Below are 24,694 nucleotides of genomic sequence, written 5' to 3' on the forward strand. Positions count from 1 at the left end.
CTAAAGTCAATAAAAAATATTGACTTTGTTATTCTACTTCTTTCCCAAATGTCTTGGAATAAAAGTGGATCTTACAGATTTAAATACAATGAATCATAGTACTTTTAGGAGTAATGAATAATACGTGCATAGTACATAGATCCAGTAGATTGAATCATTCAAACTACAAAGCCATCCAAATTGGCAGTTGCAAAATGACAATAGTAAAGCTCATGCATGCTTTCCCCACTAGACCTCCGAGGAGGTCCACTCCTCTTTACTGGGGTTTATTTCCTATTGGCTCTAGGATTAAAAATGAATTCTTGGGTCCCCTCTCATCCCCCTGGGGCCCATCAAGCAACCAATCACTAAGGATAACTGTATTTTCTGGGGAGCAGTGTGGACCATCACAGATGAGGTTCAATTGCAGCTTCATGTAAAGTAGTGGATCCAGCTGGCATTAAAGAAAAGGTTGAGCCATCGTGAGCATATTAACTAAAGGACTCGTTTCATCTAGAGACACTATAAAACTTAACTCTGACCTCCATTAATTATGAAAGACACAGGTGTTTTAAAATGGCAACCGTTCAGAATAACTCAATTGGTCTCTGATGAATAGGACTGTAAAAATCAAAGAAAAATTCCAGGTCCTTATTTAACATGTAAGTCAAACTCCTGCTTATAAATGAGCAGCAGACAGAATAATTAAGGAAAGGAGACTTATTTTGTGAAATAAATATAGAAAAGCAAGTAACTCTATAAAAAACATTTTAACAATGGTGTAGAAAATTGTATTGCCATTTAGTAAAAAGTTTGAACCAAGGTTGATGGTGAAACAATTTGAAAGTAAAACACATGTCCTTGTAAACCATCACCCTTTGGATGAGTCTGAGGAGTGACATCAATTGAGAACTTAGTTTCTCTGTGCCTGCATCAATGTCACCTCTCTCCATCTTCCCTGTGAGTTTCCGCCCAACAGCTGTCAATATCATCAGCACAGAGTCTGAAACAGTGACATCCACAGGGTGCCCCCAAGTTTTCAGTTACCTTAGTAGACTTGAACATTAAGAAAGACTTGTGTCATTTTGCACAAGCTAAGGAGAAACAGAAACTATAGCTTTTAAGACCCAAAATGTTCTCATAAAATTATTTTAATTATCTAAGTGTAATATTTTTATATTAATAGCTTTAAGAAATATGAGGATGTAATTTGATCATGTGGGCTGTTGATGCAGATTGCCAGTCTGTCTATAATTGCTATTTCTACCAATTTTCATTATGCTGGTTTATTATGAGAAAAGGCTAAACATCTTTCGGTCATCATATACTTTTTCATATGTTTTTAAAAAGTTAAATTTTAATATTACAAAGATGCTCCAAACATCACAGCATTATATTTTAAGTAGAAAACATTTAGATCAGAGTTTTTAAAAATTCTTTCCTTTATTTGCTGATATATTTTTAAATGCAATAACAATTGTATAATTTGGTCATAATTTTATCAGATTTTTTTCAACTTTCCTCAGAAAGTAATAAATCTATGTCCTTGGGGCTAAGAATACTTTAAAATAACTGATTTTATGTTTCCTGTCCTTTATGTGTCTAGTATTTACTCTTCCCAGAACTGTCTTAATGCATTTCATTCTTCTCCCAAACCTAAAAGGGTATTTCAAACCCTTTAAAATCTTGATTACTAGAAATAAGTTTCAAAGAACACATCAAACTTACATCAAACTGTATTAATAGTGCTCAATTAAATGCCAAGATGTTAAAGTCTCAGAAATAAATGGACAGCCTCTTATTCAGCAAGAAGATTGAAGTAAGGAAGATAGATTTTTAATAGCATGCAATAATTAAACCAATGCTGTTAGCAAATCTCAGATATTAAAAAAAAAAAACTTTCCCCATAAGTATATTTAGGGAAAAAGTTATTAACAATATTGTTAATAATCATACTGTCACTTAACTTTATGGTGCTTTAAATAGTACTTGCAAATCTCTAAGTGATTTCTGGATTATGGGTGATGATTTATTACAAAACTGAACCCTGCTTTTGTGGGTCCACTGGGCATTTAATTTGATCTTTTCCATTTTTCATTTCCTTATCTTATAACAGAAATAAGTTTTCATTTGAAAAAAAAAATACCCACTGAATATTTGTATGAGTCTTTAACCTGTGATTCCCTAGGAAGAGCCACCCTTCTTAATACCTCTATGTTCAATTGTTTTCGGGGCTACTGTCAAAGGTCTTAAAATGTAGGGGTTTTCCTCAAACATCTTTAAGTAAGCAGAGAATTACAGTTAGGGCCGTCCTGACCAGTCTTATCCCAAACCTCACTGAAATCACCTTTCACCCTTGCCCAAGTCACACCATTTTGTCAAGCCATCCACCAAGGTCATACCCAGCTCTGAAACACATCTCAAACCTGGCTTCTCATCTCCATGTCCCCTAAAGTGGGCTCGATTTCAGTTCTTCCCCGTCTCACCTTCACCACAATCCCTAACTGTCCTCGTATTTCCCGATTCTCCAAGCTCCAGCACATTCTGCACACCTCCAGGTGGAAGACCCTTGCCAATGCCAGTCTGAGTATGCACACACAGGGCCCAGGCCTCTCCTGGCTCCTCCACACCTGTAACAGACGTTCTCCAATCTGCCGCGCAGCAGAGGACGGCAGCCTGCTAAACCAGAGTCTGGCGATTCTTGCAGAGAGTCTGACTACGATGGCCTGAGGAGAGGCTCTGCTCTTGGGGAAAACTCCCAGGCGGTTCTCACGGCCACCTGGACTGGAATCCAGGTTGAGAAGTCCAAGTCCTACACATGCTGCCCCCACCTAAGACACAGTGCCTCGTCTGCAATCACTGCCCCCTCTGCATCGCCACAGCTCACTGTGCTGAGCCCCTTCAGCTCCTCAGGAACCCAGACTTTCCCTGTGACATCTCTCTCTTGCTCCCAGGTACTTGAGGCATCTCCAAAGCCGGAGGGGAGAACACCTTGTCAACGCAGCCTCCCAGGGCCACAGACCACCAACTCTTCACTGTTGGTTTAGAGCCCTTTACTCAGGTCCTGTGAGGAACTTAACTGCAATGGTCCCTGTCACACTCACGAGGCCAGGAGACAACAGACTTTGCTGGGCAGCAGGTATTTCCTTTGATGTCTATGCCCCACCTGCTCAATACTCCATTTGCAGCTTAAAAGCAGCCATAGACGATGGGCAAGTGGATGGATGTGACTGTGACCCAACAGAACTGCCTTCACAGAACCAGGAGCCAATTCTGAGGTCACACTTGCAAGGCCTTGCAACAGGCTACCAAGTGTTCCTTGGGCAGAGAACATGTCTCCTCTTTGTTCACCCAACACCTGAGATGCTCCCCCATATAAAGTAGATCAAATACATATTTAATGAAGAGAGCCTTGAAAAAATAAGTGCGTGAACTAACAAGTCCTGAAGGGCCTCTGCTGGAACCAACTGGAAGGAATTCTCAGCCCTCAGGGTCTTCAGTGCACACCAAGTACAGAGGCGGAGGCCTCCTCGCACCTTGTGGGCTCATTCAGGGACTTTGGGAAACAGGGACTTTATTTACTTAGTTCTAACTAAGTAATAACTGTTCTTCTGGGCTTACCTTCTCCCAGCTCAAGCAGGGTAAAAAAAGTACAGAAATTATTTTTACACAATAATAGAAAGAAGACAATGGTTAGAAGTATTTTCCAAAAGAGATTCTGAAGACACCGATGTGTTGAAAGCATATTCCGCCAGGTCACGTTAATCCACACAGCTGGGAGCTGCAGGCAGGGGAATCTGAATTTTGAAGGAATGCCCTGTTGATCCTCTGTGCAAATAAGGATGTCTTGTAAATATTGGGAAAGGCTAGCAAAGCCGAAAGACAAAAAGGGTACTCAAAAATAGTGTGTGTGTATGTGTGTGTGTGTGTCCACAGATCAGGTTAATTAATCAAATAGTCTAAATAGAATAAAGGGAGAGATGGTAAGAGGAGGAAGATAAGCATAGAAAATTTTTTTAGCTTTTACTTATTTGTTCTTTTTAGATATATGAGACGGTAGAGTGGATTTTGACATTATAAATACATGGAGCATATTTTATTCAATTTAGGATCCCATTCATGTGGTTGTACATGTTGTGGAGTTTCACTGCTTGTATATTCATATATGAACATAGAAAAGTCAAATTTAATTCATTCCACTGTCTTTCCTATTCCCATCCCCCCACCCTTCCCTTCATTTCCCTTTGTCTAATCCACTGCACTTCTATTTGTCTCCTCCCTCCTCTTATTGTGTGTTAGCATCAACAAATCAGAAAGAACATGTGAGCTTTGTTTCTTTGGAGGGACTGGCTTATTTCACTCAGCATGATAGTGTCAAGATCCATCCATTTACCAGCAAAGGTCATAAACTCATTCTTCTTTATGGCTGAGTAATACTCCATTGTGCACACACACCACATTTCTTAATCCATTTATCTGTTGAAGAGCATCTAGGTTGGTTCCATAACTAAGCTGTTGTGAATTAAACTACTATAAAATTGGATGTGGCTGCATTACTGTAGTATGTTGATTTGAAGTCCTTTGGGAATATGCCTAGGAATGGGACAACTGGTTAAATGGTGTTTACATTCTAAGTTTTCTGAGGAATCTCCATACTGCTTTCCAGAGGGGTTGCACCAATTTGCAGTCCCACCAGCAATGCATGAGTGAACTTCCCCTCCACATCCTCCCAACATTTAGTTACTTGTATTTTTGATAATTGCCATTCTGACTGGGGTGAGATGGAATCTCAGTGTAGTTCTAATCTGCATTTTTCTAATTGATGGTGAATAGATTTTCATTTATTTGTTGACCAATCATATTTCTTCTTCTGTGAAGTGCCTCTTCAGTTCCTTTGCCCATTTATTTATTATTTTGCTGTGTGTGTGTGTGTGTGTGTCTGTGTGTTTGTTTGGGGTTTTTTTGTTGTTGTTGTTGTTAAGTTTTTTGAGGTCTTTGTATATCCTCGACATTAATGCTCTGTGTTTCAGGTACAAAGGTTTTGTCCCATTCTGTAGGCTCTCGCTTCACACTTTTGATTGTTTCCTTTGCTGTGAAGAAGCTCTTGAGTTTGATACTGTCCCATTCATTGATTTTTGATTTCACTTCTTGCACCTTAGGAGTCTTGTTGAGGAAGTCAGCTCCTAAGCCAACGTGATGGAGGGTTGGGACGACATTTTCTTGTAGTAAGCACAGGGTCTCTGGTCTAATGCCTAGGTCCTTGATCGATCCACTTGGAGTTAAGTTTTGTGCATGGTAAGAAGTAGGGGTCAATTTCATTCTGCTGCATATGGTTCCAGTTTTCCCAGCACCATTTGTTGAAGAGGCTGTCTTTCCTCCAATGTATGGTTATGGCACCTTTATCTAGAATGAGGTCACTGTATTCATATGGATTTGTCTCTGTGTCTTCTATTCTGTTCCATTGGCTCCCATGTCTGTTTTGGTGCCAATACCATGTTGTTTTTGTTACTCTAGCTCTTAAATATAATTTAAGATTTGTCATTGTGGTACCTCCTGCTTCACTTTTCTCACCTAGGATTGCTCTGGCTATTTTGGACCTCGTGTTTTTCCAAATGAATTTCAACACTGCTTTTTCCATTTCTATGAAAAACACATGGGAACTTTAATAGGAATTGCATGTGGGGTAGTATGGCCATTTGACAACCTTGATTCTTACTATCCAAGATCTTTCCATCTTCCAAGATCTTAGCAAAGAGAATCATAAGAGAAAACACACCTATGACCTAATGCCAGCCCTGAGAAGGAAATGGGTAGGAAGGAGAATATATTCAAACCCAAAATTGTAGGTCTGAAGAAATTTAAGGTGAGGTGGGGTGAAAAAGAGAATCAGGAAGGAGCAGCACGTCCCCTTCCCCTCACAACTGCGCTCCCTGAGCCCTAATTAAGGTACATAGAGATCGGCCCCATCATTACCTGGGGTCTCCTTCACGATGGTTTCCATTGCTTTGAGTTTACTTCCAATTGCTGATTTCCTCCCGCTCAGCCCACGCTACCTTAGTTGCGTGAACTCGACCTAACGCGTCCTTCAGAGAAAAGGACCGAAGGGGGCTGCTGGCGGCAGAGCCCCTGACTTCTTGCCATTCTCCAGCTCTTCCTTTAACTACATATTCTTTCCAACAGTTACTTCTACCAAAAAACTCTGATGTGAAGCCAGGAATTACAGCGACCAAAAGGAGTAAGAAAGTGTTGCCTGATTTTAGAAAAACAGAGTTGTATATGAAGTTAAAATTTAGTCCCCACAGCAAAGACATTTTGAAAGAAAGAACTTGCTTAATTAAATGGAAGGCTGGCCATTAATTCAGTATGATCTTAAGAGGCACAGGCTTTGTCAGAGCAACAGATGGGAGGCCCCTGGGTTGCAGAGGAGGCAGTGCCCTGGGTTTCTAGCAAGCAGACTGACACCCCGCTCAGTGAGACTGTGAAGGGAAGCTGTAACTCAACCCATCAGGGACCACCAACTACCTCTAGCTAACCTCGGACTAGGAGCCTTCTACTTTAACTAACAGAAGGCATCTACTTCATCCTGCTTCCCGGAAGAAGGATTCCATCCTCCCCCAACCCCTCCAGCCCTGGAAGAGCTGACCTTCTTGTGGTCTTGTGGTCAATGCCTGATTCATGAATCATGGAAAGCTCAAATAAACTCGTTAAAATTTTAATGTGCTTGAGTTTATCTTTCAGCAGTTCTGAACACGTAAAGCCAATTCAGCACCCGCATAGCAAAAGCATGTTAATCTTTCCTTTTTTATCCTTAGTTTTGCAGAGTCAAAACATGAGCAAAACAAATGATTCAGAATGTATACCAAAATGTCGCAACCAGCTTGCTGTGATTGGAAAGATCAAGCTCTGGCTTGGAAGCCCTCAGATTTTAATTCTTTCTTTTTCTTCCATTGCAATAAGCACGCTGACCAGGAATCTATACTATATGTTGTACAGGTATATAATAGAAATATCTTCTGTTCTGGTATCCAGAAGTGGCCTCTTGACTGGAACAGTGAATTCAGGGATTCTGTGAAGCTGGGGATGTAGCTGGTCCTCCACCTGCTCAGGTGTCAGGAGGACTCATGCATTCCCGTAAGTTTTCCCTTGGTATCTTTATAATATTACCATTTCATGATATGGCTTTGATAGACGTAAAATCAAACAGTCCCAAGGATAAAGTCCTTAGATATCACATTAGTTACAGTCAGTACCAGACCCAAGCCCTGAGCCTGCGGGTCTCAGTCCCACCAGCTTCCTCGTGGCAGATGGTTGGGCTATGTGGACTCCTCAGGCTTGTGAGAACTAACAGGAGGACCCTCTACTAAAACACCACATGTTGCAAAGGGGCCTTACACTGAAGCTGGTAGGAAAAGAGTAAGAGCATCAGAAACAAAGTTACCCGCAGAAAATAACTAATAGTGCAAGAAACCAATACGACCGAAAAAAAACGGTCATTTTCAAAATGGAGATTGACATTAAGAAGTGTTTTTTCAAGCCTCACCTTGAAGAAAAGTATCTGAATGAGCACAAGTGGGCGTCAGCACCTTCCCCACGGCTCAGAGGCAAAGATCCGTGCCGTGGCTGTTTTCCGTCACACTGTGTGGCTTTTTGTGGTGCATATCAGAGTGACTTGGAATGGAATCACTTGTCACCCTTAGGATGAACCTGAAATGCTACAGATCAACTCACTTGGGAATAAAAATGTTATCACCCTCTCTGACATCTGTGGCTACAATTCTATCTATAGCAAAATGTAGACTCTTACCCAATTGGTGGAGCATTAGTACTGTCAGTACTTTCATAATTATCAAAACTAAAATTCTAAGCTATAACACATTCTTTCTCTTTGAATTTTTTTTTCATTATACCATGGAAACTGATTTCAGGAGGTTTTGTGATGAAAAAGTAGACAGGAATATTATCCCAGGAATAGAAACAAATAGAAATCAAATAATAGGGGGGAAAAACTGGACACACTAACTATATTTAACTATGATTATTTCTGAAACTCTTTTCCTTATGCTGTATTGTATTTTCCACATTTTCTAAAAGAAAGATGCCTGTTTAATCATTGAAAATACACAGAATATTAATTTCAAAGAGGCTGCATTAAAACAGAATATGAAGGTCAATGCATTTACCCTGATATGAAAGTGAGCATGCACCCTGGAAATGGCAAATTCACGAGTCCTTCCAGAAACTGCATGAATTCCAATTCAAGTAACTTCTGGTGCTACATAACCACAGATCTCTTTAAGAGAAGTTTTTCTTTTGCAGCACAATGAACGAACTCCCTTTATAAAAGAGTGCAAAGAATCTTTGGCTGAATTCAATTTCAGGGACATAAAGTATCAGTGGTATAAAGTGAAACCATCCAATAAACGGTTTCTCAATACCTGGTGGTAACTATGGGGAAAAAAAAGGATCATTCTACTTTTCTGCAGTTCATATTTTTAAGCCATTGCTGATTTCTGAAATACACACCTGTTATCTAAACTTCTTTTGCTAGGTCAAACCTTCCCAAACAGGAATCTGAGGGCTGGGTTATTTTTAAAGTTTTATAACTGGTTCATACTCCCTCTCAAACTTTCTGAACCTAATCCCACCAAATTTCCTCGGTGACATTTCTATTCTCTTCCTTCAGCCGTCTCTGCCTGAAATGTAACCGTATGTGCACACTAATGCACACAAGCTCCCCGGGGCTCTCCAGGTCCTGCTGCCTTCCCGGGGCCTGCTGACGTGGTGATCATTTGTCACGGATTATTTCACTTAATCCTCACAACAGCTGAAAGGGGTGGAAATTATCATATCAAGTTTAAAGATGGGAAAATTGTGCTCTGGATCTGGCTCAGGATGGCTCTGTGAGGCAAGCAGGGTCCCTCCTTTCTTTCTGTCATCTGCCAAGTAGTCACAATGCAACACACACTATTTGCCAGACACGTGGGTTATTCATAGGATTAAAATCGCTTATTCCTCATCTGAAGTTCAGTTCAGCTGGGCATCCTGCATTCTGAATGGGTGGTTTCTGGCAACCCCACGTGTTCCTGGCCACTACACCATACTGCATGCTAGGGTGACTCAGGGGTTGGTACAATTCCTCCCAACACGGATGAGCTGGCACCATGGTGATATGAGATGGCAGTCGCCAGAGGTACTTGGATGGAGACCTCCAGGGACAAGTCTCCCTTGGGAACAATTCCCAGTTGCTGTTGTAGCCAAGGCAGGCACATAAGACAGTCCTTCACAATCCCCAAATTTATTCAGTGGCTTCCTATATCCCTTGAGAGAATCTTTGTCACTGATTAAAAGCCAACCACTGGCAGAGTATGGAGTGCTGATCTGTTCACAAGGGGACCTCCAGAGACCATGGACAGTGTTTTGAGTCACACTAATGAAAAAGCCTTTCCAAAGTTCTTTACAAATGAATGAGGGATGCAAGACTCAGCACTGCTAGTTGGGCTCACATTTGTTCCTGCTTCCTGAGTAGAGGGCCTCTTACCCTTGACTTGGGGCCAGAGCTTATTTTTCTTAAAGGCAGGCTTTGGGATACAGAGCCTGAAACTCCCTCATGACCATACCCCAATGTAGGCATTTGGAATAAATAGACCACACTCTCAGCCCTCTTGCTCCTGTGTTCCCTAGATGAGAGAAGAGCACATAAAAGTCAAATCCTAGAAATAAATATGTTGAACCAACAGAGATCTTTGCGTTTCCACAAGGAGGAAGAAACAAAGAATTGGCACATCCCTTTCTGTCCAGGTAGGAGGTGACAGCTGTCAGGATATGATGTGATGCCCTGAAAGAAGTACAGTGACAAAGTGGATGCCTGGTGTGTCAACGGGGCCATCCTGTGCAGGATGTGGCAGCTCAGGATCAGTGCAGGGTCTTGAGCCGGGTCCTCACTATGAGGAGGAATTTCCAAAGCAGAATATTTGGGGTGGGAGTGGGTGGGTACCTAGTATTCCAAAAAAATAAAACAAGGTCACCAAATTTCAGAATCAAGAAAGACCATGTTCTATAGCCATGGGAAACCTAAATCATTCCACATGCCTGGACTACATGAGAATGACGAGATGAGACTTTAAGGGACATGGGACCACAGGGTGGACTACCCACAGAGCTTCTGCAGGCAGGCATTTAGAAAACATGCTATGTTGTAGCATGCAGAAAGAAGAGAGCTTCTCGAGACTGAGAGACCCATTTATAACCCTTGCAATACAGAGCCCAGATTGTGGTTTGGTGAAGTCAGCTTTGAAAATCCTGGCAGAGTAAACCAAGCAATCCTGTCCAGGTTCATGGTCTCCCCACAACCATCCAAAGAGATGAGGACCACTGTCCAGTGCATGAAGTAAGCCAACCTGTGTCTATTTAGTGAAAGTTGGGGACTATAAGATCTGAGAGCAAACGCAACGATTCAGAAATTTCTCAGCATTTATCACAAATACCCTGAGGGTACGCTGGATTTAGTTTTACTCAGGTCAGTGTGGGAGCTGTTCGACCTCTGTAGCTATAAAACGTATACTGCATAATCTAAAAACTTGGCTGAAAAGATACATCCATTCCAGTGCCGTACAGACTTCCTTAGATGTCAGTAGAATCCAAATCTGCACATTGCCTTCTCAAGTTTAATGTTCATTTTCCTAAGAGATAGACGTAACCTGTTGTAGGTATATCATCCTCAAATTATACTGACATAGATAACTGGATGTGGGGTCCATGCACATCTTCTAAGGAGGTGATAGCAAATATGAGGGAAAGAGCTCAAAATCTGTTGATGTGTCAGTGGCCTCACCCTCCAGCTGTATGCAGGTGTTGACCTGGATACAGGAGCACACACTTCCTTAAGGGGCAATGACAGTGACAATTTCCTTGAATTCTTAATGTACTGATAAAGGTCTGATCAAGGTCATCAAGAAAGGTCATGAGGGACCTCGTGGCATGCTCATAGGCATTTTGACCTCTGAAATTCTGCAGAAGAATGTAGTGATGAATTAAGAACATGGTTTCTGCAGCCAAACCGCCTGGGTGTAAAACGGGGCTCCATCTTTTATCAGGCACATGCAAAATTACAACATCTTTCTCTGCTCTCTGCCTCAGTTTCCTCATCTCTACAGTAGGGAGGTTGACACCACCCCCTCTCAGGTTATGTGGGAGGAACAGAGGAGTTAATCTGGGGAAACCAGGTCTGAGACACACAGGGAGGGTCCAATCAACACGTGAGATGAGGAGCACACCCCTGCTCACACTAGCAGGGCACTCCATGACACTCACCCTGCACAGCAGCGTTGTGAGATGAAATCACCTTAAACAGCGCTCTTCAGTTTCAGCAAAGAGACTCACATATAACTCACACAGATGCAAAGTGAAGTCCATAGATTAACTTTGGTGGCAAAACATAACATCTCTCACCTTGCTCCTACAACAAGTTCTTTCTGTCCTGGGTCAAATGTTAACTGCGAGAAATCCACAGCATTCTTCGCTCTGAACTCCCGTAACCAGGGGCCAATTTCTAAATAGGAAAAAAATAAATAAATAAAAAGATAAAAATGAATGATTCTTCCTCTGGGGACCACAGAGAGGGCACAGCAGAAGCAAGCATTACATTCCAGGGAGGACTGGGGAGTCTCATGTGATGTGATCATTTAGGGGCCACTGGAGGTTTCCCCAGGATGTCACATGACCCACACTAGGAATGTGTAAAACACAGAGGGTGAACACCCGGGAAAGAGGAAAGCAAGACATCCAGGCATGGTAGTGATTTACAGGCCAGATGTGCGTTTTCTGGGCCTGGTAGAAAATAACCCAGCATTCATAGGATTCAGCAGAGGGATGCAGACTGCAAACAAGACCATTTCCTGTGCCACTTCCCTGGAAAGGGCTGAAGACTTTGCAAAATCACAAAAGTCCCCCTTCAGAGCAAGGACAAAGCACAGGGGCACCATTTGCCTTCTTTCAAATTAGGCCTTCCATTTCCCTGTCCCTGGGGTTTCTATTTTGGCCCCACAATTAGACTTGTTAAACACATTCAGTCCTTTCTACATGAGAAATCCACAGTTACTTCTAGACCTCATTTGCATTTTTTCTAAGGGAAATCAGGAAATAGCCACTCCACAGAGACAGGTTTTTTACAAGCACTGTTAACTCCTATTAGAAAGCATCCAGCCCAGAGTCTGATTATTATAAAATGACTTGAAGAGGAATAGAATGCTGCTTCATGTGTCATTTCTGCAGCTTTCAGGAACTCATTTTTGGCACTGAAAAATATGCGGTGAGTTGCTTGCGGTGAGTTGCTGGTCAGTTTGGGATGCCTTCTCCTTATCCTGTCAACCAACCATGCTACGCGATGGTCTTATTTTCTTTTTCTTCTCATATGCAGTACTTGGATGATATCACCCTGACTAAACAGGCATGTGACAGCTGTCAAATCAATAAAGTTATTTGCTTGAGGGAAGTGATTAATCTCCTTCAACAAACACTGAGACTAAAAACAAATCTGATATGGAAATATGCCCATGTCCTATAATATCCTATAGAAATGTCCCTGTGGATGAGAATGAGATGGATTATTTTTGAGGAAAGGCTCTGTATAATAAATGTGTCTTTTGTCTCTACTATTAGTTATTGGGGGAAAAAGTGGTATACACCGGAAGTTCTTTTCTGATTACAGAAAACCAGGGCTGTGCTAGAGAGAAAAAAGAGACCTGCGATTGGCATTTGAAATTTTAATGTGTATGACATCTTGATATTTTTTAGTATTTTATATAAATTTCTTCATTTTTATAGGCAACTCAATGAAATCAAAACACTTCGAGTGAAGTATTACAAGGCACTGGAGCAATACAAAGTTATCAATAAATAATCCTTCCAAGAACTTATATTCAATTAGAGAAAAAGAACTAAGATCTTCCTCAACCATGTTTATGTAAATGCAATGTACTCATATTTTAGTACATGCATTTTTTATTAAAAACACCCAAGGAAACTGTATAAAACGTACATGAATTATTCAAAATATAGAAAGGTGAGATGGATGAAAGCTTAGGTAAAAGGAAAGATTTGATTAGAGACTTAGGATAAATGTCCTAATAGGCAATGGGAAGAGCAGCATGGTAGCCTTGGTGCCTTCTCTGGCCCTACCTGGAATTGCTCCACCAATTGCTCCATCCCTGAGAAAGAGGGAGCCTTAGGCTCGCAGGTCTGTGTGGTTCACTGTGATGCCTGCAGCACTAAGAACAGAACCTCGGATTTGAGGGGGAATCATAAATGGGTCAAACAAATGGGTCAAACGCAAGAGTAGGAATGAGTATGTGAATTAAAGAGTGGAAGAATTAAAAAGGAAATGAAAGAGGAAAGGAAGGGAGCAGAGAAAAGAAAATAGTAGCTCATGAAACTGCTAGGAAAGGGGACTGAAAAGAAAATTGAAATATAAACTACAGAAAAATACATTTACAGGTTTAAAAGTTTGGACTTGATCTCATATGTGATAATAGCAAAGCACTGAAATTTTTCAAGTAAGCACTTAGCCCATTAAATTATAAATCCTAGTAATATGAATGGGTCACTGATAAACAGGGTGGTTTGGGAAAAGTAGTAAATGAAGACAAGAATATTAGATTAAAAAATGAAAAACCATACAATTTAGGCAGTGGCTAAGAAAATGGAAAAGGAAGATGTTCTGGGAAGGTCTGATTAGCCAGATCACTGATTATAGGTCAACTCAAGGAAAATAAGTTAAAGAAAACAAAAATGCTTTGAAGATTACATAAAGAAGACAGGAATGACTAAGACACAGATGTCACAAGATAAGGCTGGTTCTAGTGAGAAACTGGATGCAAGTATAATTATGAGAGTATGACAAAAAAAATTCCAATGGGAACAAGTTGGTCCCAGAGCCATTATTGAACATCACGAAGACCTAGAAGAGTCCATAAAAATGTTCAAGGTCAAGAGCTTCATCATTCAAATAGGAAACCCATGGCTAAGGAGCATGTGGGTATAAAAAACCATACAAGTTAGGCAGTGGGAAAATGAGCCTCATAAAAAGATAAAAGACTACGAAATATCAGAAAACAGCTTGTTTCCCATGCACACATCTGTCCTTTTAGTTACAAGAATTTAAAAAGTGACCAATAGGAACCAGGATGAAGAGAGAGCATTCAGGTTTTTGTTCCTATCATGAACATTCAGAAATAGCCTCAAGTCATGAAAGGAATCATGTCCAGAGGGGAAAAATGAGTTAAAGCACACCATTCTATCAATATTGTTTGACTTTACATACTTAAAATTCTAATGCGTTTTCCCAATAAAAACATTGTATTTTTACAGTCAATACTCAACAAAGGTAGGTAATCTATAGAACATCTTTTTTACTTTCTATTATATTCCTCGGGAAGGACAACCTATCTCAGTTTTGCAGAGAGCACATGGCCTTCGGTCATGGACACCTTGAGAGCCCTGGCAGAGCTTCAGCCCCAAACCACCTCTGACAATGTGCCTGCAGGATGCCTTTTCCTCTCAATGTCCCTGGAAGTTAGTCACATCTTGCTGTGCTCTCCTTGGACTCCAGGCCTCCAACTTCACATCAGTCCCACCTCTTCTCTCCTTTCAATCCCTTTCCTAAATTCCCTATTTTTCTAACATTTCCATGTTACATTTCCCCTCTGCTTATCAGTATATGCATATCTCCCCTATTTAAAAAAAACTTTCAAAATACATTTTAGTACATGCATTTTTTTCTATTAAAAACACCCAAGCAAACTGTATAAAAAATTCTTTAAGTACAGTATATATAAAAATAAAGATAATGAGCTCAGTTTTACACATAACTTTGGCCAAATTCCTAAGGAATATATCATCTTAACTAGACACCAGTTATTTAACGTATCAAGATAAAAGGTCCCAAGTCACTCTGAGGTTCTGATTATCTTGATATCCTTGAAAGTGTGTGTGCACATATATACACATACACATGTGCACCTCTCTCTTTCTCTCGATTTCATATAGGATGGGGCTCACCCCCAAAAAAGGTTTGTTGAATAAGCTAAACATTAGAAAATTCACTGGTACAGCTCCTCATCAGATGTCAATAATAGCAATAAGAAGTTATTGCTAAGGAATCAGAAAGTGAACAGTTATAAAAACAGAAGAACTAAATGAGTTAAGGTCAAGTAAGGCAAGAGAAGAGAGAATCAAAACACTGGGCAGTTGTTGATATTAAGCACACTGGTTGCCAAAGAGAGACTGGGGGAGGGGGAGGGGGAGAGGCCCACAACTCATGGTAAACTGGGGCGATACAGGTTTTAAAAGAACTAATATGCTCATTGCCCCTTCCTCCTGCCCCATCTTCTCGCTCTTCTGATACTGCTGAGATAATCATATGATGAAATAGAACTTAAATACAGCAGTCAATATGACCCTTGCTTGGAAATTCCTGCAAATTCCGTTGGATACTTTGTAGATAATTTGTAATATTGATATTAACCATTCCACATGATTCAATTTTTACAAAAACATGATTATTGAAATATAGTCTCTGTGATTCTGGTAATGATTTTTCTACCAAAAAATTAGGTGCTTTGATTCATATTCGTCTTCTCTTACTACAACATAAGCTACTACATGATCGTTTTGTCAATATTTTATCAAATGTGTAATGATTTGATTTTTAAAAGAACCCAGTCTTACATTTTTCAAGAAAAATTATTTTATCAACATGACTCAGTATTAGTAAAGTTACTCTAAAATTATTGGCAAATATAAACTATCGTCCAAGTAGACAGATGCTGGTTAGTTTCCCCCTCCCACACTCCCCCAAAGGGAGGGAGGGTGGAGGGGGAGAGAGAAAGAGAAGAAAAATGGCAGTAAAAACATTAAAAAACATTAAAAAAAAAAAAGCAAACAAAGTCAGCACTCTAAAAGATAGCCAAGGTAATGAGGTTTGCAAGCCAAGGAACCCTTTGGAAGGAAACCTCTTAAAAAAGGATCACAAAGAGACTCCGCTTCTGAAGAGCAGCGCTCACCCCACCCGCAAGGCCCTCCCAACACTGGTGGAGGGTGCTCCTCATGCTGAGGCCTGCAGCTCCACTGCAGCCAGCTTGACTTGTGGGTAAACAGGAGTGGGAAACCTCCCAGGTGGAACACAGGGGTGGCCCCAGGGAGCCCATTCCATTGCTTGCTCCTTCTCATGTCAGTTGATTAAGAAGCTGAGAAAGCAGCATTTCAAAGCCTTTCTGGGGACTTGAAATCCACTTTGGGAACTGAGTCCCAGGGTGAACTGGGTGAGGCCAGAAGACAGCAGGTAAAGATTGCTGAGAAGCCATGGAAGCCGAGACAGTAACGGACACCAAGAGGACAAGACACAGAGGTGCAAACACAGCCTCTCCTAATTCTCATTGTTACATAATTACCTTCATCTGCACATAATACTAAGGTATAAAAATATTATAGTTAATAATACGACTATCAGTAAAGCAGCTCAAGTAGCTATATTTAAATCATGTATGACTTTTGCTAATTGTTATCTTATGTATTTTGTTCATATTAATTTCTGCATTTCTCACACTTGCCCTGTGATGAGTAAGGAAACTGAGGCAGAAAACAAGAAGGTGTTGCAAAGATCAGTAGCTAGTACAATAAAAACTCAAACTGCTTAGTTTTTCTTTTCCTTTTTTTTTTTTTGAACAATTATGCTATATTATTAGAAATCTAGTTTTCTGCTTTATTTTATTTTATTTCATTTTGGCACTGGAGATGGACCCAGGGGTACTCAACCACTGAGCCACATCTCCAGCCTTTTTTTTTTTTTTTTTTTTTGAGTCAGAGTCTTGCAAGTTGCTGAGGGTCATTCTAAGTTACCCAGACTGGCCTCCAACTTGTGATCCTCCTGCCTCAGTCTCCTGAGCTGCTGGGTTTACTCGTGTGCACCACCATGCCTGGTTAAAATCTAGTTTCCTATGCAGCACATTTGGAAGGTAACGGGAAGAAAAAAAAATCAACAACCTAGTCATTTTGAAAGTGAGTTCATTCCTGTTGATACATCATTAAACAAAATTGCTACCCACCCAGGTTTTCAACAGCAGACTAGAGAAAGTGAAAGCAGAAAGCTGGGCTCCCAAAGCCAGTGACCTCGTCAACCTGCACAAGCAGTGTCTACTGTTTTTGCTGTTGGTATTACTAATGACAACGTCACTCTCAAGAGCTACAGAAAGAAGCGTATGACACACTACCAAGGTTTTAGGTCCCAAGTGTGTCTTTTAAGTATAGAGGAAGGAAATGAGCACCATGTGCTGATCTGCTTTACTGAAGAACATTCTAGAATGAGGAGGCGGGGGTTGTATGAGAAGAATGGAACGACTGGTTCTAACAGTGGGAAAAGAGCCAACACTGTCCTGAGAACGCAAGACCTGGGTCGTGGCTTGCACATCGGTCGGCAGGGCAGAAGGTGGTCTGTACAGTGGACTCCAAAAACCATTCTGGAAGTTCTCCTTTAGTGGCCTCTTCCCAGCCTAGGAGAAGAACCATCTTACCTCAAAGAGAGCTATGACCCTTTAAAGTCGCCTGTGCCTCCTTTCTATGGGCTTTGATTTCAGCTTCAGTGCATGACATGAACCATCCTGTCAATGCAACCTGAGCTAAAACCAGGATTCAAACACCAGGGAGCGGAGTCTCAAGCCTTAAGAGGCAAACAGCAGAGCAGGCCTGCACTGGCCGACACCACTGCGTCTGCCTGCTACACCTCTCCTCACAGACAGCTTTTCCAAACCTGTCTCGCCAACAGTCACTGAGAAAAGGCCACACTCACCTGGTGCACTAAGTCAGCAGCAACCCCTGCCAAGTCCCACCCCTAAAATACATATGCAGGGCCCTCGGCCTCCTGAGTATTCTCCAGCGTTCTTTCAGGGATCACACTAGATCTCAGTCTCAAAACTTCATGTTTGTCTAATGGCAAACCAGTACAAAAGATTTCATCAGGAACTGAACACATACATGCCCTGTAAATATGTGTGTGAAAAAAAGCATGTAACACAGTAGACGCATCCCTCAGTACACTTTATTTACTGTCTATATTTTCAGTACTTATTTAGTTTCAGGAACTGTACGAGGTGCTTTTACTTATTAACCACTGTCTTCATAACATCTTTACAATCATGTAAAGCTAGAGTCATAATTTTTGTTGTATAAATTAAGAGAAGACCTGAGATTTTGATAAGTTAAACATCCTGAGACAGGTCACATAAGTGGCAAATAGCTACACTGAAATTTAAACTCAGGCGAGGATTAAGACAACATATTTCCATAAGGTCTGAGTTAATAATCAAATTTTCCTAGGAACATATAAAGTACATGAATCCTTTGCACCTAGGAACATATCGGCATAGATTAATTTATCAGAAACGGTGGATGTCACCCATCAAATGAAACAGAGTTGGAAATGAAGGAAGGTGCACATCGCCAGACAGGGGATGGGGATGCTCCAGCCCAGGGTGTCCACAGGGCAGGTTACACTAGGAAGGAGGAGGGTCCTGGAGAAAAACAGGAAGAAACCAGGATCCAACACAGGCAGGCAGCAGTCCCAGGTTAGGACATCTCAACAGCGGAAAATTCATCTTCATCATAAGTTTTTTCCAAGACAAGTCCAGGTTACATCAGTTAATTCAAAAATATGCAGACATGCTGTACCTTGCTTTAGTTTTATAGAAAGATTAGAAACTATTAGGTCTTTTTTTTTTTTTTTTCAAATGTATGGTCCACAATGATTTTCAATAAATCTACTACCTAGGAGTAGGTAGAATTCAAGTAGGCTATGGCAGGACATGTCCCCTCTCAAGTACGGCCTGTGATTTTAGAGTTCTCAAATATGGACAGAAAAGTTCCATGATCAACCCAAGGTCACACACTGATGGGTAGAAAGGTGGAAAAATCACCATCCTATGACTCCTTTGCCAATTTACCTTCTTCCCCATCCCTAGACTATCCAAGTAGGAATACTATAGGGTATTCTCTGACAGATTTATCTGAACACATAAAACATTAGAAATAGTAAAGTTTAAGGAATCAAAATTGTCTACATATCTAGAGATGTATACAAATACAGATACGTAAATATAGGCATCAATATGCTCAACCAAATATACACCTATGTGCATGCATATAAGCATGTTTGCATAGTGTATATTTGGAGACTTTTTATACATGTATATTATACATTCTAAAGACTATAGTAGAGACTCAAGAATGGTCTCAAACAATTGCTATAAAAAAATGATCAGAAGGGCATGGTGGTGCACACCTGTAAATCCAGTGACTTGGGAGGCTGAGGCAGGAGGATCGGGAGTTCAAAGCTAGCCACAGCAACTAGTGAGGGCCCGAGTAACACAGCAAGACCCTATGTCAAAATAAAAAATGAAAAGGACTGGGGATGTAGCTCAGTGTCTAGCACCTCCAGGTTCAATCCCTGGTAATAAAAAACAGTTAGTAACTAAAGGCTGCTTTGGGGCAAGCAGATAGCAGGTTCCTGCCCTGAGGGGATTCTATGTGACTTAAAACTGTCATCTCTCAAAGTTAGATTATCTCAGGATCATATGACACAACTAAATTATTGGGCTCATAATTCTCCTGGGTATGCATTTTAAAAGAAGTCTTTAGCATTTCAAAGAAAAAAAATCAACTCTTATCCAACTGAAACACACTACCTTTTTGAAATAAGGGTTCATTCGGGAATTCCACTATCACCCCAAGTTTTCATTTGTTTTCCTAAGTGTCTGGCAATACCATAAATACCTGTCATATCTCAAGATTTAAGTGTCAGTGTTAGATGAGGTCCAGACTCCTCTGATCCACATGGTTTTAAGTTATTCAAGCTTCCCTCTGACACACCTGGACACTAAGGAAGAGACACTAATCCACAGCTATCAGTAAGCTGAGTTCAAATTCCGCCTTGAAGGTAGGAGTTGCCTTCCCTTTTGCTTGTGTATTTAAGATCCTGGTACCTTTGTGTTAGTCAGTTTTCTGAAACTATAACAAAATATCCAAAAAGCAATTTACAAGGAGGAAAGCTTTATTTTGGCTCATGATGTAAGTGATTTTGGTCCACATTGGTTAGGGTCCATTGTTTTAAGGCCTGTAAGGAGGCAGAACATCATGGCAGGGAAGGTGGGGGAGAGCAAAGCTGTTCTCAGGGTAGTCAGGAAGCAGAGAAAGAATACAGGGGCCAGGGGCCCAATACCCTTTTAAGGGGCTCCCCCAGTCACCTCACTTCCTTCCAATAAGCTTTGCTTCTTAATGGTTCCTCCAGCTCCCAATAACACCATCAGCTGGGTCCAAACCTTCAACACAGGGGCCTTTTGAGGACACTTAAGATCCAAATGATAACTCTTGCTGGTTCCTTGAACTCTCTGCATCAATTAATTAGGATAAAAACCAAGGTAATCAATGGCTGGTTTTTATTGCTGAATAACCCACACAAGAAACAATTTCTACTCATCCATCAAGAAAGGCAGATTTTTTAATTAAAAAGATTATGCAAAAATCACATGCACACTAAGCAAGACCCTCACACTCCTGGATTGCGGTCAGCTTGTCTTCCAGGCTATTAAGCTGGTACCCAGCCTACCCCTGTCTTAAACTCTATATGGCTCATAAGCACTTTGCACCACCCACAGGTAACTTACCTTGTCTAGAAGGGTCTTAAACTTGACTTGTGACCTGTAGCATATGACTCTAGACTATAAAATCTAATTGCAAAATCTTAATGTTGTGCCAGAGGACATTAAAAAGTAATTTCCTTTAGATTTATAGCTTTAGAATTACAAATGATGTTAATGTGACTAAAATTATAAAATGAATAATTTCACATTATTTTTTCAGGAGTGGCCTAACGTATTTTTGATGTAAGCAGTGATAACCAGAACTCTGGAAGGGGCAAAGCATTTACTACCAGATAGCTACAGGAAGTAGAGAGGGCCATTTCAGAGACCTTCTAGTGCCATTTAGGGTGCTTAGTTTTAAATATCTGGACATTTATTTCTTTTAGGAATTGCCAGATCTCAGTTTTAAGAAAAAGAATTATTTGCTTAAGCCTGTGTCCCCTTCTGTTCCTTCCTTACAATTCATGCGAACTTTCTTTTTTGTCTCCTTAGATTTGGATTGGAACCTCAGGTGCAGAATGTTTTCTCTGAGGCAATGGATTAATCAAGCAACAGGCTGCCTCATCAGGCCTGGGACGTTCAAACCAAGCACACTCCAAAGAAAAGGTGGGCTTTGATTGGCTCCAGGAAGGTAGCCTCAAAGCCATTCAAATGTCTAGGGACTTGGTGTAATTCACCCAGCAAGTCACCACCATCAACTAATTCAGAAAGAGCCCGTGATCACTCTCCCACGTGAATTATCACTTACCCAGTGGCACTGAAGAGTCGTAGCATTTGCATGTGTATCCCATTGGCTTTATGTGGCCTTTAGTATCTTTAGTCAAAAATGAGACAGACATGGAGAAAGTCACCATTACCCTTTCCACAAAGAAAAGTCAAATGTTTTCTACACTTTCACACACAATTATTTTGAAATGTCAGCTAATCACTATCCTTCCATTTCCTCTGAGGGCAAAAAGCAAACTTTCTAGAACCCATGACATCGCCTATTAGCTAACATCTACAGTATGATGCAAGTTCTGTGTGTCACTCCTGGGCTTAAGGAGGTACCATCGACCCCAAGCCAAACACCCAAGATGTTAGACTCAACACCTGCCCACACACACATTTTAAAACACAAAACAAAAGCTGACATTTACAGCTTCAGGGCTTTATTCCCGGCAGAAGTAGATCTCCGCCATGGCTCAGGATCCTACACTCTCAAATCACTGACCTCAGCAAAGACAGGCCCACAAGGAGAAACAGAAAATAAATGACATTTTGCTTTCACTCTGCCCTTTGGTTTATTTTGGTGAATCTCTGGCTGTTTTCGTTTCAAAGTAGTAACCTGATGAAGCCATAAACCTGTTTGTGCACAGCCGTGCCTGCATCCCGGCAGGCCACAAAACCATCCTGGAGAGAAACTAGAGGCTAGATTTATGGCCCCACTGAGCTCCTCAGAAAGACCTCACTTCTGATCTTGTGTCTCAGTTTTCCTTGATATGTTCACATACTTACTTCCTGATATGTTCCAAACAGCTTCAGAGACCCTTCCCTTTGTGAACCCTGTTTCCACAACATTCGTTACAGCAAACATGAATCACTACTTGATCCCATTAATCCTTCCTCCCTAGACCACCCTCTATGGGGCACATGATGGCTGGCTGTTCATTCACTCCTCTGTTTGGCAGACACTTGCCAACTCTGTGCCCTGTCCCCAATCTAGAAACCAGACACTCTGCAGAAAAATAAGCAGAGGGACTTGCCCTTCTCACTGAGTACCTACCCTGGCGAGGGTGAGACAGAATCAATGAAAGAATTGGTGCCCTGTTGTCAAGTAAACAGGACGCCTATTTAGAGTGTGACCTGCAGCCACATGATATAGTTTGTTGGGAAGGCCACTCTTGCATGTGACATTTAAGCTGAGATTAGAATGACAAGGATAAGGCCAGACAGAGATCTTGAGAAGTGTAGTCCAGGAGAGGGACCGTCTGGAGAGAAGCCCCAAGGCGAGTGTGTAGTAAGAGATGAGGAAGGAGGGTGAAAGGGAGGGCCAGTCCCTGTATCCCCATTCATCAAGGAAAAGGCTTGGATTCAATCTGGCTGTCGTTAAAAGACCAGACAGTAGGTTAGGCCTTGCAAGAATACAGCCACTGTCCTAACTACTGAGCTCTATTACTGTTGCCACAGACCACCTTGAGTGAGCATCGCTGGATTCCAGTAAGACAACATTCACAACAACAAGACAGATGAAGTTGTGTTATGTGCATGCACAAATGTAGCATCATGAATCCCATGATTATGTATAAATATAACTTAAAGATTTTAAAATAGCAAGTGGTTGAGGCAGAATTGGCCTGTGGCTATATTTTTCCCAACCCCTATCCTAAGGCACTGAGAAGTCAAAGTGTGTACAATGAAAGATAAAAGGGTAGAGGGGTGGTCTGAGGTGCATGGAATGTCTTAAGGCTCTGACCATTGGTTGGGCAAGGAACGACCACAAAGAACCCGGAATGCAGAAGGCAAGACAGCTGGAAGGCACTCTGCGCCAATTGATTGGTACAAAATAAGAAATTAGGAATTGTGAATGGCCCCCAAGTTTTCCAGTGGAAACACAACTCCTATAGAATTTCAGAAGGAAGATCCACGTGGTTTTGATCTTAGAATTAATTTGGTTACTTAATTTCATCCCTGAGAACAGAAGCCCAATTATCTTCATATATACTTTTAAGTGCCTCTGAATTGGATACTGTGTCTAAAGACAAAACAAAATCTAACCTCCTTCTTTACTCCGATTCTTTTCCTAGAAGTGACTGCTTCTATCCTGGGTTGGTCAATTTTGCATTGTTGTGACCAAAACGACAGACAGGCACAACATAGACAAGGAAAAGTTCATTGCAGCTCATGGTTTCACCAAGGACGGGCCAGTTCCTTTGCTCTGAGCCCCAGGTGAGGCAAAAGCATGCCTTTAGGTGCATCATGGAAGTCAGAAAGCAGGGTGGAGGGGCACCTTCCAGAGCACATCTCAGAGACCCACCTCCTCCAGCCACACCCCACCTGCCTAAGGTCCCCACCCTGTCAGTTCATTCAAATTAGGATGGACTGGCTGTTACAACTCTCAGACAACTCTCATAATCTAATCATTTCACCTCTATTTACACAGAACCTTTAGGGGGACACCTCAGTTAAGTCCTAGCCACCTCTGAGGATGCTTTTCTTCTTGGTAGGCTGCCTTGAAAGACAGGGGAATCCACTGGTGGTGATTAGGTGGGTAACTAGCATCCTTTGTGGACTAGTTGCAAGATATTTGTTCTGATTTGCTTCTTCCATCAACCAATTTTCTACAGGAGAAGAAAAGGGGGCCTGTGTGTGTGTGTGTGTGTGTGTGTGTTTAGCCTCAGGTTATAAATGTAACAGATGTTACAGTAACACTATTTGTTTTTATGTTTAAAGAAAAGAATGAAGGAGGTGGAGTGGGCTGATTGTAGACAGTTTGGATTCTTTTTTTTTTTTTTGCATACAGATACAAGAAAGTACAAGCAAAAAGAACCCCCAAGGAGTTCAAAGGGACTTGTGTTTAATCAGACAAAAACAATTTTTATAGCCTCAGGAGCCCATACAGTGAGAAAGTTGAGCAGTAGACTGACATTAGGCATCCAACCTGGCATGCAATGGGGATATTTTCTTCTTTCTTTGTTTACAACTAGTCTTCAGAGAAATTTACTGTGCAAAGCAGATTCTGAAGCAGATTACATTCATGAACTAACATTGTCATGAAAAGCAGCTTCATGATACAAGTTACAAGCTTCATGGTTCCAAGTGCCCCATCAGATAAAGAACCACCGTATAACGACGGGGGCTCTCCATGATGCTGCATGCACTTTTCCAATGAAACTCTCATTCACCTGAGAACCACCAGGTTCTAAACACATTCCACAAGACCACTTTAAGCAAAAGCCAGGCAGGATGAGGAGGAAGAAGCCAGCAAGACAGAGACTCCTGCAAAGCCACTCTCCTGAACCTGTTCACATCCGGCTTCCTCTGCTTCCCAC

At 41.3% G+C, this 24,694-nt stretch overlaps 1 protein-coding gene across 6 annotated transcripts in view; it reads right to left on the reverse strand.

The window, feature by feature from the left end:
* Sema5a (semaphorin 5A) overlaps positions 1-24,694 on the reverse strand; it is a 447,885-nt gene that overhangs the window by 231,521 nt on the left and 191,670 nt on the right. For all 6 annotated transcript variants that reach the window (XM_048813988.1, XM_048813984.1, XM_048813985.1 and 3 more), the window contains one exon: positions 11,428-11,527. In XM_048813988.1, the coding sequence (XP_048669945.1) occupies positions 11,428-11,527 (100 nt within the window). The remainder of the gene's footprint in view (positions 1-11,427; positions 11,528-24,694) is intronic.

Source organism: Marmota marmota, unplaced genomic scaffold (genome assembly GCF_001458135.2).
Source record: "Marmota marmota marmota unplaced genomic scaffold, marMar, whole genome shotgun sequence".
Lineage (NCBI taxonomy): Eukaryota > Metazoa > Chordata > Mammalia > Rodentia > Sciuridae > Marmota > Marmota marmota.